This window comes from Chiloscyllium punctatum, chromosome 26 (genome assembly GCF_047496795.1).
Source record: "Chiloscyllium punctatum isolate Juve2018m chromosome 26, sChiPun1.3, whole genome shotgun sequence".
Lineage (NCBI taxonomy): Eukaryota > Metazoa > Chordata > Chondrichthyes > Orectolobiformes > Hemiscylliidae > Chiloscyllium > Chiloscyllium punctatum.
The window spans coordinates 75,277,917-75,295,609 of record NC_092764.1 but is presented as its reverse complement, the minus strand read 5'-3'; the positions used below and the strand labels follow the sequence as shown (position 1 = coordinate 75,295,609).

The window sequence follows — 17,693 nt, the reverse complement described above, 5'->3', positions numbered from 1 at the left end:
CTATTCCTCATTGACACAGAGTCGTAGAGACACAGAGTCATACAGCATGGAAACAGACCCTTCAGTCCGACCAGTCTGTGCTGACCCTTATCAGCGTCATCAGATTTGGTTTTTACTCTAAGGCTAATGGTGCCCAGTTCCACTTCCCCACCAGCCCTCTCAAAGTTCACCACTGTTCCTAAATCATCCAATTATACCCAGTATTGGAGAGCAGACATTTCTGTGTTTTGGGAAGCAATTGGTTATGGTCCAGCTCTGTAGCGTCTTCAGATTTTGCCCAGACTCAGCTCATCTGCTGCTGAAACCTCTTTCACGTCTCAACTCTTCCAAGGCTGTTCTTCCACATCTCGTCAACTTAGCATCTTCCAAAATCCTGATGTCTGTGCCTTCACTCGCGGCCAGTCCCATCCCCCATCGTCCCTGAGCTCACTCATCTACACTGGCTCCCAGTCAAGCAGAGTCTTGGTTTTCCAATCCTCACCCATGGCCTTACCCTTTCCTACCTCAGTGATTTCCATATCCCTCCCAATTGTCCGTACTGCTCTAGACTGGCCTGTTGGAATCCTCGATGTTCATCATTCTACCTGCTGTGCTGTCAGTGGCCAGGCCATCAGCTCTGCAGGTACCCCCCAACACATATCCTTCATTCTCCTCTTCACTTTCCCCCTTTAAGGCACTCTTTTACCAAGCCTTTCGTCACCTGACCTGACTCCTCTTTATGGAGCTTGATTATTTTCTTCTAGAGTGCTGTTGTGAATCACCTTGGGACAGTTAGAGTGGTGCAGTGACTCAGTGGTTAGCGCTGACACCTCACAGCGCCTGGGACCAGGGTTCAATTTCAGTCTTGGGTGACTGTCTGTGTGGAGTTTGCTTTTTCTCCCTGTGTCTGTGTGGGTTTCCTCCCACTGTCCAAAAATGTGTAATTTAGGTGGTTGGATTGGTGATGCTAAATTGTCCTGTGCATAGTTTAGGTGGGTTGGCCCTGGTAAATTGTCCTGTAGTGTCCAGGACTGTGTAGGTTAGGGTGGATTGGCCATGATAAATTGTCCTATGGTGTCCAGGGATGTGTAGATTAGGGTGGATTGGCCATGGTAAATTGTCCTGTTTGTCCAGGGATGTGTCGGTTAGGGTAGATTGGCCATGGTACATTGTCCTGTAGTGTCCAGGGATGAGTAAGTTAGGGTGGATTGGCCATGGTAAATTGTCCTGTTTGTCCAGGGATGTGTAGGTTAGGGTAGATTGGCCATGGTACATTGTCCTGTAGTGTCCAGGGATGAGTAAGTTAGGGTGGATTGGCCATGGTAAATTGTCCTGTGGTATCCATAGATGTGTAGGTGAGGGTAGATTGGCCATGGTAAATTGTCCTGTGGTATCCATAAATGTGTACGTTAGGGTAGATTGGCCATGGTAAATTGTCCTGTAGTGTCCAGGGATATGTAAGTTAGGGTGGATTGGACATGATAAATTGTCCTGTAGTGTCAAGGAATGTGTAGGTTAGGGTGGATTGGCCATGCTGTATTGTCCTGTGGTATTCAGGGATGTGTAGGTTAGGGTGGATTGGCCATGGTAAATTGGTCTGTAGTGTCCAGGAATGTGTAGGTTAGGGTGGATTGGCCATGGTAAATTGTTCTGCAGTGTCCAGGAATGTGTAGGTTAGGTGGATTGGCCATAGTAATTTGGCCCATAGTGCCCAGGGATGTGTAGGTTAGGGTGGATTGGCCATGGTAAATTGTCCTGTGGTGTTCAGGGATGTGTACTTTAGGGTGGATTGGCCATGGTAAATTGTCCTGTGGTCTCCAGGGATGTGTACTTTAGGGTGGATTGGCCATAGTAAATTGTCCTGTAATGTCCAGGGATATGTAGGTTAGGGTAGATTGGCCATGGTAAATTGTCCTGTAGTGTCCAGGGATATGTAAGTTAGGGTGGATTGGCCATGGTAAATGTCCTGTGGTGTTCATGAATGTGTAGGTTAGGGTGGATTGGCCATGGTAAATTGTCCTGTGGTGTCCAGGATGTGCAGGTTAGGGTAGATTGGCCATGGTAAATTGTCCTGTAGTGCCCAGGGATGTGTAGGTTAGGGTGGATTGGCCATGGTAAATTGTGCCATAGTGTTCAGGGATGTGTAGGTTAGGGTGGATTGGCCATGGTAAATTGGTCTGTGGTGTCCAAGGATGTGCAGGTTAGGGTGGATTGGCCGTGGTAAATTGGTCTGTGGTGTCCAAGGATGTGTAGGTGAGGGTGGATTGCCCATGGTGAATGTGGGAGTAGGGTGGAGGGCTGGTTCAGGTGCTGTTCGGAGGGTCAGTGCAGAATTGATGGCTTCTTTCTGACCTTTAGTGATTCTATTTGCTGCGCAACATGCACCATACAAATGAAGTCCTTGGTGCTGAACCTTCTGTGTGGGAGTTGTATTCAACCCCGCCACTAGGTTGCAGTGATGTACCCTCACAGTGAGGAGTAGAGCAGCCTGGGGGCAGGCGCGTCTGAATACAATTTAAAGTCAGACTCCACAGCTGGCTGGGCTGGTACTCTCTGAGCACCACAGGTCTCTGGGGAAATGGTTTATCGTGCATCCGTTTAAACCACCCAGAAAATCAGAGAGTGTGGGACAGAGATTAACCCCCCCCACCCCATCCAGCCAGACTACGGAGACCACACAACTCCAGAGCTTCTTTTGCACGTCCACTCCCATTAAAGTTAAAAACACACCAGGGGTTTTAGTCCAACAGGTTTATTTGAAAGCACTACCTTTCGGAGCGCTGCGCCTTCATCAGGTGGTTGTGGAGTCTAATCCATTAAAGTGACAGCCCCCTGGGAACACCAAGCAGCGAGAGACTGCAAATGTGAACAATTTAAACAAAAAGTGCTGGAGAGACTCAATGGGTAGGGTGGATGGACACATGTTGCAGAGCGTTGGGAAGGAGAAACAGTCCCCATTGATGGAAGCATTGGGGGAGCAGAGGTTTACAATTATTGTCAACAGAAGCGAGGACAACATGAAGCAGATCTTTCTCACACAGTGAGTGGTTAGAGTCTGGGAGGCATTACCTGAGAGGACAGTGCAAGTGGGGTCAGTCAAGGTTTTTCAAAGGGGTTTCGATCATTTGCAGAAAAGAGGTTGAAAAAGCACAATTGCTCCTGCAGAGGGCCAGCACAGATGCAATGGGCCTAATGCCCTCCTTCCATCCTGTAACTCTTCTATAATTCCTAAGCTTTCATCAGAATTGGCAAGATGTGAGAAATTAGATTAGATACAGTGTGGAAACAGGCCCTTCAGCCCAACAAGTCCACACTGACCCGCATACCACCCAGACCCATACTCCTACATTTACCCCTTACCTAACACTACGGGCAATTTAGCATGGCCAATTCACCTGACCTGCACATCTTTGGACTGTGGGAGGAAACCCACGCAGACACAGGGAGAATGTGTAAACTCCACACAGAGAGTCACCTGAGGCAGGAATTGAACCCAGGTCTCTGGCACTGAGGCAGCAGTGCTAACCACTGTGCCACCGTGCCGCCCACTAATGTTAACACTTCTTAAGCAAGTACTTAGCAGGGAAAAGGGTGAGGTCAGGGAGCTGGGAGGAAGAAAGGTCAAAGGGGAAGGAGCAACAAGGCACACCCTCTTCTCTTGAAGTCGATTCAGAATTTTGCAGCACAAAAAGGAGGTGATTTGGCCCGTCATTACCCGTTCTGGCCCTTTGAAAGACTTGCCAAATAGTCCCACTGCCCTAAGCCTCCAACAGAACACCAGATTTCTCAAATGAACATATTTCTCAATGAATGCTAGAGAAGCTCAGCAGGTTCCAGCCTCAGGCGACTGTCTGTGTGGAGTTTGCACACTCTCCCTGTGTCTGCGTGAGTTTCCTCCGGGTGCTCCGGTTTCCTCCCACAGTCCAAAGATGTGCAGGTCAGGTGAATTGGTCATGCTAAATTGTAGAGTTAGGTGCATTAGTTAGGGGGAATGGGTCTGGGTGGGTTACTCTTTGGAGGGGGTCAGTGTGGACTAGTTGGGCTGAAGGGCCTGTTTCCACACTGTAGAGAATCTAATCTAATCTAATCAGGTCTGGCAGCATCTGTGGAGAAACACAGAGTTAATGTTTCGAGTCCAGTACAATTCCTGTTCAGAACAATAGATTTCTCCTTTTGCAATTGTAATTCTCTGATTCTGCTGCTTTTTACCCTTGGAACCGCAAACAATTTCTCCCCATCAATAATTTTGGATACCCCCGTATTGAAATACTGATTGTGTCTGTCAATCTACCCGTGAAGAATAGTGAATGAATTTTCAGGCTGATTTTTAAAAAAATATTTATTTCTTCATAGAACATGGGCACTGCTCGCCATGCCGGTATTTAATTCTCATCCCTAATTAAGCAGGGTAAATAAACATTGGCCTAACCAGAGATGCCCACATCCTGTGAATAAAGAGAAAATACCCAGAGGGCAGTTAGAAGTAGTAATTGCTGTGGGTCTGGAGTCACGCGTAGGCCAGACGGGGTAAGGATGGCAGATTTCCTTTCCTAAAGGACATTAGCAAACCCGATGGGTTTTTATTAATAGTCTGACAGGCTGTGTTGTGAATGGTCCTTTTGTGACTGTAACCATACCATGATGAGGAAGTGCCGGTTTTGGACTGGGTGGACAAGCTTAAAGATCACACAACACCAGGTTATAGACCAACAGGTGTATTTGGAATATATTAGCTTTAGGAGCACTACTCCGTCAGGTAGCTAGTGGGTCAGGATCATAAGACACAGAATTTATAACACAAGATCATGGTGTCGTGCAACTGATACAATATATTGAACAAACCTAGATTGCTGTTAAGTCTTTCATCTTTCAGAATGGGTTGCCGGTTTCAGTTCATTAATGTGTAAATCCCAGAAATTCTTTCAAGTCACATTTCCAAGACAACTTAAGGTTTTATAAAAAAAAAGGTGACATCCCAGCTCAGACAATGCATGAAAGGTATCAGGTTGGGGTGTGCCTGTATTCCAATCTTGAGTAGACTGGTTCTATTTCCAAAGTTGGAATTTATAACATGTTACTTGGACTTGAGAAAAAACACAATGTATCTGCAATTACAATTCTGCAAATGCAAATTCACCCCATAGATGTATATGTGTGTCTGCGTGCATGTGAGGGAGAGAGTGTGCGTGTGTGTGTGTTTTTGCGTTTGTGGGTGAGTGTGAGTGCGTGCATGTGAGTATGTGAGTGTGTGTGCATGTGAGAGTATGTGTTTGTGTGTCTGCGTACCTGGTACGTGGGTATGATGGAGTGTAAGCTTGTGAGAGGGTGTGCTTGGGTGTGAGTGTGAGGGTTTATGTGTGTGGGTATGTAGGAGTTTGTGTGTGTGAGAGAGAGAGTATAGTGTAGTGGGGTCGCCTGTAGTGTGACATGAACCCAAGGTCCTGGTTGAGTCCATCCTCACACACACATACACACACACACACACACGCTTACATACACACACATTCATGCAGACCCTCTCTCATACACACACTCTCTCTCAAACACACACACAGACATTCCCCTCACACACCCACACACACACCCTCTCACAGGTTAATATTCCGTCACACTCATGCACACACTACCAAGTACGCACACATGCAAACACACACTCTCACACACACACAGTCAAATGCACACATGCATTCTCTCTCCCATACACACAAACACTCTCTCTCTCTCCCTCATATGCACGCAGACACACATACGTCTATGGGGTGAATTTGCATTTGTAGAATTATAATTGCAGATACAATCTATTTTACTCAAAAAGCACACAATCTACAGACAGTCAATGCAGGCAGTCAATCCATGTGACATTTTATAAATTCCTACTTTGGAAACAGAACCAGTCTGAATCAAGATTAGTTTACATACAGACTCTAACCTCACACCTTTAATGCATTGTCTGAACTGAGATGTCACCCTTTGTTTTATAAAACCTTAAGTTGTCTCAGGAATGTGACTTGAAAGAAGTTCTGGGATTTACATATTAATAAATCGAAACCAGCAACCCATTCTAAAAGATGAAAGACTTAACAGCAATCTAGTTTTGTTCAATACATCATTTCAGTTGCATGACACTGTGTCTTATGATCCTACTCCACAGCTACCTGATGAAGGAGCAGCACTCCAAAAGCTAGTGCTTCCAAATAAACCTGTTGGATTATAATCTGGCATTGTGTGATTTTTAACTTTGTCCATCCCAGTCCAACACTGGCATCTCCACATCTTGATGAATGATAACAATGAAATCACCACTGGTAGATAATACTGGCATCTGGATGTGTACATGAATAGGAAGGGTTTAGAAGGATATGGGCCAAATGCTGGCAAATGGGAACAGATTAATACAGGATATCTGGTCGGCATGGATGAGTTGAACCAAAGGGTCTGTTTCTGTGCTGTGCATCTGTGTGACTCAATGACTTGTTTCCATTCTTGAATAACAAGGCAATCTCCTGGTCTTCTTTTGCCAGTGATGAGCATGTTTCGGCCCTGCTGGATATTCGGGGCGATGTGTCCAAAGACGTGCGTGGGACGGTGCTGGAGATGTTGGAGCAGAGCTCCCAGCCTGCCCCCGAAGACTACCAGCCCATCTTCTCCGAGATCCTGGTGCCCACTCCTGTTCTCCCCTTCTGCCTGCCCGCTGTCAAATGCGGCTAGCTCTCCTCTCCCCTCACCCCACCTCCACCCACCTCCTCGCATCTCACTGTGGGCCTCAGGGTGGACTAAGAGGTCACCTGACGCTTGCCAATGTGAGCCAGTCCTTCACAGTCCGACCGTGCGATGGAGACTGGAGGCTAGTCTAGGGGAAGGTATCCAAGTTCTGTCAGCAGACCATGTTGCTGTCAAGGTTAGTGAGCCCCTGGTGTTCAAGCCTTTGATCTCACTCCCCCCGGCCTGTCCTCACCCAGATCTACAATTATCTCTCATATTTACAGGAACAACACATGTTCCTGTCAGCTTCCCGTCCCAATCAGAGTCAAAATTCCTGGTACTGTTTGCTAGACTTTGTGTCCTCTATAGGAAAGAGAAGATATGTGAATATCAATGAAGAGTCACACTTGACTTCCTAGCTGAAAATGCCACCAAGAGCCGTGGCCAGAGCATTTGGGTGAAACACTAGGGGATTATCCGTCCCCATGCTACCAGACCAAATTCAAAACACCAGCTCGCTCCTGGGAGAGCAGGGAATGCTCACCAAGCTGAAGATAGCTCATAAATGTCACATCCATCTTTCAGCAGTTTGTTCTCAACACTGGATTTCCTGCCCAAGGGAATTTAGAGGTTGCAATCCTCCCACGCAGCCTCAAATTGCTAAACTATTTACGCTTTCATGGGATATGCGCCTCGCTGGCAAGGCCAGAAATTTATCGCACATTCTTAATCACCCTCGAACTTGGCCACTTCAGAGAGCCATTGCTGGAGTTAAATATAGTCCCGACTGGGAAAGGTGGCAGATTTCCTTCCTTAAAGGACATCAGTGAACCAGATGGGTATTTTGTAATAATCGCTGATTGTTTCATGGTTGCCAGGATTATATTCCAGAATTATTAACTGCGTTTAAATTCCATCAGCTCCCCTGTGTTAATTTGTACCCATGTTCCCCAGAGCATTAGTCTCTGATTCCTAGTGGTATTCTCACGAAGCCACCATATCTCCCCTCAACCCTGGGAGCTGTTTTTGAAGGCCCCTTCCCTCAGGTGGACTGAAGAGTGCCTGCCTTGAACCGTAGGTCAGGAAGCTGATTGAAATTTTGAGGAATTGTGGGTGGACCCTAGTGACTGCTGCGAAACAAAGAAACGACCAGGGGAACTTGCGGGAATAAATTCCCATGGAACTAGGAAAGGTGGTTGTGGGTTATGGAGTGGGGGTGTGCCGGATGGGCCTTTGCAAGACTGGGACACCCTCGCCCTGCCCTCCCACCTTTTCACCCCATGATATGGAGTCCCATTTTGTCACCGGTCCAGGGTTAGCGAGTTTCCATAGGATGCCCTTTCGGGGAATGTAACTGGACTGACCAGATTTCAACTAGGCCCAAGCTGTGAATGCTCCCTTGGCAGTACTCCCAAGCCCACCCCTTCAGGCCAAACACTGAATATGGGAAGTGGCCCCCTGGTTTACCACCCTGGCGTTCCCTCGAATCCTCACAATGAGTGAGCAACTCAGGATTTTAACTATAATTAGAGGCTTTGGCCTGTATCAGGTGATAGACCTCACTAACCGCGCCACACCCCCAACACCATCTTACAGGAACAACAAATTGACTGCCTGAGCAGGGGGATTACATTGAAAAAGCTGATGGCATGGACTTGGATATCAATAAATGGAATGTTAATTCAGACAAGGCCTCCCAACGGATTTCATTGAGTAGACCGCACTAATGAAAAAACTAACCACCAGGATACATGAGCATCAACTAGCCACAAAATGGCATGACCCACTCTCACTAGTATCCTCATATATAGATGAGGAAGGACACCACTTCAACTGGGACAACCCATCCATCCTAGGACAAGCCAAACAGAGATACACATGAGAATTCCAAGAAGCATGGCATTCCAACCGAAACTCTATCACCAAACACATTGACTTGGATCCCATTTACCACCTCTGAGAAAAAGAAATGACATCACCAACCCAAGGAAACCTAACCACATAAATAAAAAGTGGGCCATACCATCAGCGCTTCGCCAGAGGCTTACTGATAATGTTACCTAGTATGGTGACGAAACATCTGAAAACGATGCTCATCTCAGCGAGCAAACTTAAATCCAGAACCTCAACCTGAGCTACAAATCTTCTCAAAACTCGCTAGACCACCCTATGCATCAAAACCCAGAGCCCCGTCCATGTGCGTCCAAGGGACATGGGAATCACAGGGGATTGAATAGACCCCTCTTTAAACTCCAACTCCAATACAATCCCATCTTTGGCCTATAAAAGAATTGAATGAATCGTTCAAGCAATTCACTACCCACCTTCTATTTTCGAGCAGGATAACAGCAGTGTCTTCACTGACAGACCAGCCTTTCTCATACTTAATGTGCTCTGAAAATCGCACACTCCAGTCAGGGCTCATTTGTCACTTCTTCCCAGTTCTTAGCCACAGTGAGCTCTGTTTCCATGTAGTTCCTCAACTGTTACCGATGTAGTTGTAACACGAAAGTGGCCCCTGCTTGAGTGTTTGCCGAATCGCTGCCCTCTTGTGTCTCTGCATTCACCTGCACCCAGCCATATTGCTGAATCAACTGATGGGGGAAGCAGTCAGAAATTGCTGGAAAAACTCCAATAGGTCAGGCAACGTCTGTGGAGAGAAAGCACGGTTAACTTTTCGGGTCCAGTGACCTTTCTTCAGAAGAGCCATCTTCAGGCAGCGGGGATGTTGGTGAACTGACTGGTTCAGCTGATGGAATGAGTCATAGAATCCTTACAATGCAGATAGAGGCCATTCTGCCCATTATGTCTACACTGACCCTCAGAAAAGCATCCCACCCAGACTCTGCATTTCTCGTAACTGTTTCACCTAGCCTGCACATCCCTGGGCACTATAGCATTTCCAATTAACCCGACCTGCACATCTTTGGGATGTGGGAGGGAACCCACATAGACACGGGGAGAATGTGCAAACTCCACACAGACAGTCACCTGAGGCTGGAATCGAACCCAGGTCCCCGGTGCTGTGAGGCAGCAGTGCTAATCACTGAGCCACTGTGCCACCCCATTTGTTAACACTCAAGACCTGCATGTAGAATACCAAGGTCAACTTTCCCAATTGAAATGACAATCAGTTGAGGAAGAATGACTTGCATTTGTACAACACCTTAATCGATCTCAGGTTTCTCCAAAAGGGTTTTACAATGAAGTCCTCTTTTGAAATGTGTTTACTCAGGTTATGAAGGAAATGCAGCAGCCAATTTGCACACAGCAAGCTCCCATTACTGTGCAATGTGACAGTGACTAGATTGTCTGCTTTAGTGGAAGTATTAAAACTGGCCAAAGCACCAGGACAGCCTCTCATGGTCTTCCTTGAGGTGCTACCATGGGAATTCTGACAACCATCCTTGAGTCCCAGTATAATATTTCATCCAGAGGTGGTACCTTCAACAGTGTGGCAGTCCTTCAGCTCTCACTGAAGTGTCAGCCAGGAGTTTGTGCGTAAACCTCAGAATAATGTTTAAGCACACAACCCACTGACTCAGAGGCCACCAGCAAAGCCAGAGCTGGTGTAGTCCAGAGTTAGTCACAGGAAATGCACTTTCAGGTTCATGAACCCGAGGTTCGGACCTATCAGGTGAACCACACTAGGTATTTTGCACAAGACATCCTGAAACCGAATCAGGACTCTCTATGCAAGAGTGCCATTTTTTTTTCGACCAAGCATGTACAATCAAATCTTGTCATGGACTGTATGCCTCCTACGGTTGTCCAAAGCCTATTTTGTAAGCTTGTTGAATTCGAGCAGTTCAGGTGTTGGTGAGCCAGCTACCAGATTGTCAGTGTTATTACCCCATTCATTATATCATAGGAGCCCATCAAGTCCTCAGCAGCTATTGAGAATCTTATCCCCAGTTTTCTACTTACATTCTCCAAGAATCCAAATGAAGTCAGTGCTCTGTCTAACGGCAGCTCATCCCTAACCTCAGAAAGTGCTTTCGAATGATCACAGGCAGCAGACTCTGACAGGCTGACTTCCTCATTCGACTTTTCCACAATCCGGGAATACCTGGTCAACTGGTGTAAACCTTCAGCTCAGGGGGCCCTCTGACTGACCTCCAGTGTCTGTCTACTACTGCCTGAAATAAAAGCAGAATGGACTGGGACTCTCAGAGTGTGACTGGTTTCTAACAGATCGAAGGGAACAGGCTTGGCTCGTCATTGCCTGCCTCATATATTCTGCAAAAGGACACGATCATGTTTATGATAGTGAGATTTCTAATTCAATTATTAGGAGAATCAGAGTGACATCTGTGGAACTTCTCAGCTGGAACTTATTTGCTGAGATGGTAGTAGAGGGTTGGTTTCTTTCTGCCTGGAGCTACCTCTCCCAATTATTTCCCTTTCTCGTCACCTCTTTTGCCAGGGAGAGGAAACTTGCTCTTGGTTCCACTCTCCTGCCTTCTCCCTAAACCATGCACATTTCCCCTTTACAAACCATTGCCTTTTGAATACTTTGATTGAACCTGCCTCCACCACACTCCCAATCAGTGCGTTCCAGAACTTAACTACTGACAAATCCGCTTCTGTCATACAGTCATTGATTGATAGAGATGTATAGCACAGAAACAGACCATTCGGTCTAACTCATCCATGCTAACCAGATATCCTAAATTAATCTAGGCCCATTTGCCAGCATTTGGCCCAGGTCCTTCTAAACCCTTCCTACTCATGTACCCATTCGGATGCCTTTTAAATGTTGTAATTGTACCAGCCTCCACCACATCCTCTGGCAGCTCATTCCAAACATGCACCACCCTCTGTGTGAACAAGTTGCCCCTTGGTTCCCTTTCAAATCTTTCCCATCTTATCTTAAATCCATACCCTCTAGTTTTGGACTCCCCCACCCTGGGGAAAAGACCTTGTCCATTCATCCTATCTATCCCCCTCATGATTTTATAAACCTCTAGAAGGTCACCCCCTCAGCCTCCAAAACTCCAGGGAAAATAATATGATGGACAAGGCCCAACTCCCTCCAAACATTTTAAGAGGGTAGCCCAAACACTAACTTTTTTTGTGTTTAAAGATGTGGAATGGATATTCAGGAGTGATGCAGCTGCTCAAACCACTCTGCTTCAAGCACGACAGAACTCATTTATACACCAGGGTTTAAGCGCAAACAAAAGAAAACAGAATTTAGGATAACCTAATTTATTTGATAACAGAACCAACTCTATCGCAATTAACGTAGCTGTTCCAATTGTCGTAACGTCCCATAAATACACCGCTTGGCAAAAGGTACATTTAAACACAGGCAGCAGAGATGTCAGAGAGAAAGTTCAGGTAAGAAGCACCTGTTGAAGCATGGAACCTCTTTTCTCTTTAGCTGCCTCTCTAGGTTCCGAGCAGTTTTCGACTGCTTGCTAAAACTAAACCAAACTAGAAAAACCTGAACTGGGAGAACTGGCCACTCCTCCTCGATTATTTTCAAGTCGCCATTTCCAGACAGATCCGAACCTCTGCCTTTATGACCCCATCTTGAAAAACACCAAGGACAATATAACCTTGTTAAAAGGGCAGCACTATCACAATAACCCCAGCATACTCAGCCTTTCCCTGTAGCACAAACCCTCCAACCTTTGCACCATCCTTAAACCTTTTCTGAACCCTTTCAAGTTTCACAACATCCTTCCAATCGCAGGAAGACCAGAATTGCATGCAATATTCCAAAAGTGACCTATCCAATGTCCTGTACAGCTGCAACATGACCTTTCAACTCCTATACTCAATGCACTGATTAATAAGGGCAAGCATCCCAAATGCCTTCTTCACTATCCTATCTACCTATGATTCCACTACAAGGAACGATGAACCTGCACTCCAAGATCTCTTTGTTCAGCAACTCTACCCAGGACCTCACCATTAAGTGTATAAGCCCTATCCTGATTTGACTTTCCAAAATGCAGCATCTAAATTAAACCCAATCTGCCACTCCTCAGCCCATTGGCCAATCTGATCAAGATCCCACTGTACTGTGAGCTTGCTTTTATTGTAAATGTAGTCTGTGTCCTCTTGATCCTTTCATGAGTTTGAATATTTCTTTAGATCAATGCATAATTTTGAGAACTTCCCTCAGATCTCCACTTCGAGGACAACAGTCCCAATTTGTCAAACCGATCTGGGTAACAGTGGTTCTTCATCCCCGAAACATATCATTAAATCTCTTCTACACCCTCTCTAATGATTTGTTGGTTTCGGAAATTTCTTCATTTTATTAGCCATATACTTTCAAAGGCATTTTTTGACTTCTTTTTAAAGTACCAAAATTTTTTTCCCCAATGTAGTGGAGTTCAAAACCGAATGCATAGATTTAGGGTGAGAGGGGAAATTTTTAAAAGGGACCTGAGGGGCAACCTTTTCAAGCAGGGGGTGGTGCAAGAGGAGGTGGTGAAGGCTGGTACAATTACAGCATTTACAAGGCATCTGGGTGGGTACATGAATAGGAAGTGTTTAAAGGGGTGTGGGCCACGTGCTGGCAAATGAGACTAGATTAGTTTAGGATATCTGGTCAGCATGATCGTGACTACCTGGTTAGGTCCATTCCCCCCTACAACCCACCCTCCCATCCTGGCACTTTCCCCTGCCACCGCAGGAACTGCAAAAACCTGTGCCCACATCTCCTCCCTCACCTCTATCCAAGGCCCTAAAGGAGCCTTCCACATCCATCAAAGTTTTACTTGCACATGCACTAATATCATTTATTGTATCCGTTGCTCCCAATGCGGTCTCCTCTACATTGGGGAGACTGGGCGCCTCCTAGCAGAGCGCTTTAGGGAACATCTCCGGGACACCCGCACCAATCAACCAAACCGCCCCATGGCCCAACATTTCAACTCCCCCTCCCACTCTGCCGAGGACATGGAGGTCCTGGGCCTCCTTCACCACCGCTCCCTCACCACCAGACGCCTGGAGGAAGAATGTCTCATCTTCCGCCTCGGAACACTCCAACCCCAGGGCATCAATGTGGACTTCTACAGTTTCCTCATTTCCCCTTCCCCCACCTCATCCTAGTTTCATATGTCCAGCTCAGCACTGTCCCCATGACTTGTCCGGACTTGTCCAACCTTCCTATCTCATTTTCCACCTATCACTCCACCCTCTCCTCCCTGACCTATCACCTTCATCCCCTCCCCCACTCACCTATTGTACTCTATGCTACTTTCTACCCACCCCCCACCCTCCTCTAGCTTATCTCTCCATGCTTCAGGCTCACTGCCTTTATTCCTGATGAAGGGCTTTTGCCCGAAACGTCGATTTCGCTGCTCGTTGGATGCTGCCTGAACTGCTGTGCTCTTCCAGCACCACTAATCCAGAATCTGGCTTCCAGCATCTGCAGTCATTGTTTTTACCGAGTTGGACCGAAGTGTCTGTTTCTATGCTGTACATCTCTATGACTATGCTGCTGGACAACAATGTGACCTAGTGTCAGTGCATGTGCAAAGGTGCGTCTGTCTGTGTCTGTGTGACTGCAGGATTTGTTTGGATTCAGCCCTTGTGTGTTTGCATCTGCATGGTGTGTGTGTGTGTGAGAGAATTGTGTTCGCGTGTATATTGTGTGTGTATTGTGTATATGTGTTTGTGTGAGAGAGGAGGTACATGCATTTGTGAGTGTAAGTATGTCTGTGTGTGTGGGGGGTCTGAGTTGTAACCTCAGAGGTTGGAGACAGGAACTGCATTTGTTTTTGGATCGTCCCCTTAATTCCAATGTTTTGCTTGTGTGGCGGTAAACAAACATGGCGGGGGGGGGGGGGGGTTGGTCGCTGGCAGAGATGTCAGAGCAGTGGGTGGTCCACAGGCTCTTTCGCCTTGTCTAAGTGTGCTCCCCAGATGAAAACCACTGCTCGATTCAGACAAACTCACAGGAGTGCTGTCTGTCATAGAAGAAGCATCTGGGACCCTGAACACCGAAGCAGGCAAAGTTCAAGAGGAGGTGGTGAACTGAAGACTCAAACTACGCAACCTTTTCCCAACATACCCACTCATGAAATTTGTCACAAACATGTTACAAAGCTTTTCAACCTGAATATTAGAGAATTTGCAATTAAGGTTAACCTGCACCCCCTCCCCATCCGACTCTGGTGTACAGTTTTGGTCTCCTACTCTGGGGAAGGACATCTTTGCTTATTGAGGGAGTCCAGCAAAGGTTCACCAGCCTGATTCCCAGGATGGCAGGACTGGCATGAAGATCGGCTAGATCGACTGGGCTTGTACTCAGACATTTAGAAGAATTTCGGGTTTGGAGGGGGAGGGTGTCTTCATAGAAACATATAAAACCCTGATGGGACTGGACAGGCTCGACACGGGAAGAACGTTCCCGATGTTGGGGAAGTCCAGAACTAAGGGTCGCAGTCTAAGGATAAGGGGTGAGCCATTCAGGACTGAGAGGAGGAAGAATTTCTTCACCCAGAGAGTCGTGAACCTGTGGGATTCACTCCCACAGGAAGCTGCTGGGGTCAGTTCATGAGATATATTCAAGATGGAGCTGGGCTTGGCCCTTGTGGCTAAAGGGATCCAGGGGTGTGGAGAGAAAGTGGGAATGGGATACAGAGGTTGCATGATCAGCCCCAATCATATTGAATGGTGGTGCAGGCTCGAAGGGCCGAATGGCCTCCTCCTGCACCTGCTTTTTATGTTTGTATATTTTGGTCCATCAGTACATTGGCAATTGTCTTAATATTTGTAAAATCCATTCCATGGAGATTTTGTGGCTTTGTGGTAGTGTCCCTACATTCGGGCCAGAAGACCTGGGATTCAAGCCCCATCTGCTCCAGGGATGTCTTATAAATGATTGACTAGAAAATGTCCATAAGCTGAGTGCAATACATTGGAAATTACTTAAAATGCAAGAGCTGGAACATTTTTGGCACTGTACATCATATTTCACTCGGAGGTGCCTTCATTCACCATGTGTGTTCCTCATAAGGCATTTAGGAAGTTCGAGAGTGTGCCGTCCTTAAATGTACCACGGCTAAAAAGCCTGAGACACAGACCGTTCCCCATTAGATCTCAAAATATGGCTGCCAACTCACCAAGGAATCCTGGGAATTTCATTGAAGGAACAATCGCCTCAAGGCACCTCCATCGTCTCCTTAAATCTCTCTCCCTTTACTTTTCACCTTTCTTTTGATTTATAAATGACCGCATTAGGGAAATGTTTGCGATCTGCAGAATCAAAGGGCAAAAGGTTTCTTCAGCCCTTGAGGGTGTCAGGTGAGTCAACCAAGGTAAATGCCAAAGCACTTGTAAACAATCGGCAAAAATGACATGACCAACTGTCACGTGACCACCTTTATCTTGATCAAATGCCATACTAGCAAATGGTAATTGGTCGACCTTCAGGAACAAGTCCAACATGATCTGACGGTGCTGCTCTGTGAAGCCAGAGGACATCGAGATGGGAAGGGGAGAGAACTGGCAGAGGGACTCTGTGGGGACTGGGGTAAACTGAGCATCAAACTGCTTTGTGAGATAAAAGGTCCTCAGGCAGATGTTGAAAAGGGGGAATCAATTATTCAACAGCCAAGAGTGGCAGAGGCTGGATCTCCACAAACGAGTAGTGAGAATGAAGGGAATGCTGAAAAGAAGGAATAAAGCTGCAGTTAGACACTCTGGCCTGGATTTTTACCATCATGTTGAGGGGTGGGGGCAGTGGGGGGGAGGTTCTGGGGGAGTGTGGGTTTGATCTGGGGAATCACCACATCCAAGGCCTATCTCCATGGATACAATGGCCATATACACAGTTTTCACTCAGGGCGCTTGTGATCGAGTCAGACTTGTCTCTTCCAAAGGCAATTAGGAGACCGCCTTTGAGGTGGGTGAGGCAGGGTGGTTAGAAGGATTCAATCGCTTCTCTGAGTTACTGGTTGAGTTTTATGAAGGGCTGTAAGGTCCTCTAGCCCTCATCTCTCATCCAACTTCAATGCTCTCTCTTACATGCATTGTACTTCCAGACTCTTCCATTCCCCCATGACATTTCCACCCCTCTCAGTCCTCCATGACACCTTCATACCCTCACAGTCCCCCAGGACACCTCCAAACCCTCACAGTCCCCCAGGACACCTCCAAACCCTCACAATCCCCCAGGACACCTCCATACCCTCACAGTCCTCCAGGACACCTCCATACCCTCACAGTCCTCCATGAAACCTTCATACCCTCACAATCCCCCAGGACACCTCCATATTCTCACAATCCCCCAGGACACCTCCACATGCTCACAGTCCCCCAGGACACCTCCATACCCTCACAGTCCTCCATGACACCTCCAAACCCTCACAGTCCTCCATGACACCTCCAAACCCTCACAGTCCCCCAGGACACCTCCAAACCCTCACAGTCCCCCAGGACACCTCCAAACCCTCACAGTCCCCCAGGACACCTCCAAACCCTCACAGTCCCCCAGGACACCTCCAAACCCTCACAGTCCCCCAGGACACCTCCAAACCCTCACAGTCCCCCAGGACACCTCCAAACCCTCACAGTCCCCCAGGACACCTCCATACCCTCACAGTCCTCCATGACACCTCCAAACCCTCACAGTCCCCCAGGACACCTCCATACCCTCACAGTCCTCCAGGACACCTCCAAACCCTCACAGTCCTCCAGGACACCTCCATACCCTCACAGTCCTCCATGACACCTCCAAACCCTCACAGTCCCCCAGGACACCTCCAAACCCTCACAGTCCTCCAGGACACCTCCATACCCTCACAGTCCTCCATGACACCTCCATACCCTCACAGTCCTCCAGGACAACTCCATACCCTCACAGTCCTCCATGACACCTCCAAACCCTCACAGTCCTCCATGACACCTCCAAACCCTCACAGTCCCCCAGGACACCTCCAAACCCTCACAGTCCTCCAGGACACCTCCATACCCTCACAGTCCTCCATGACACCTCCAAACCCTCACAGTCCCCCAGGACACCTCCAAACCCTCACAGTCCTCCA

At 47.3% G+C, this 17,693-nt stretch overlaps 1 protein-coding gene across 3 annotated transcripts in view; it reads left to right on the top strand.

Annotated features, from left to right (window-relative positions):
- Positions 1-10,847, top strand: part of exoc3l1 (exocyst complex component 3-like 1) — a 104,170-nt gene extending 93,323 nt beyond the window's left edge. For 2 of the 3 annotated variants that reach the window (XM_072547665.1, XM_072547666.1), the window contains one exon: positions 6,501-10,847. In XM_072547665.1, coding sequence (XP_072403766.1) covers positions 6,501-6,687 — 187 coding nt within the window. In that variant the 3' untranslated portion in view covers positions 6,688-10,847. The remainder of the gene's footprint in view (positions 1-6,500) is intronic. The other variant, XM_072547667.1, reaches the window with a different exon arrangement.
- Positions 10,848-17,693: the final 6,846 nt, after the last annotated feature.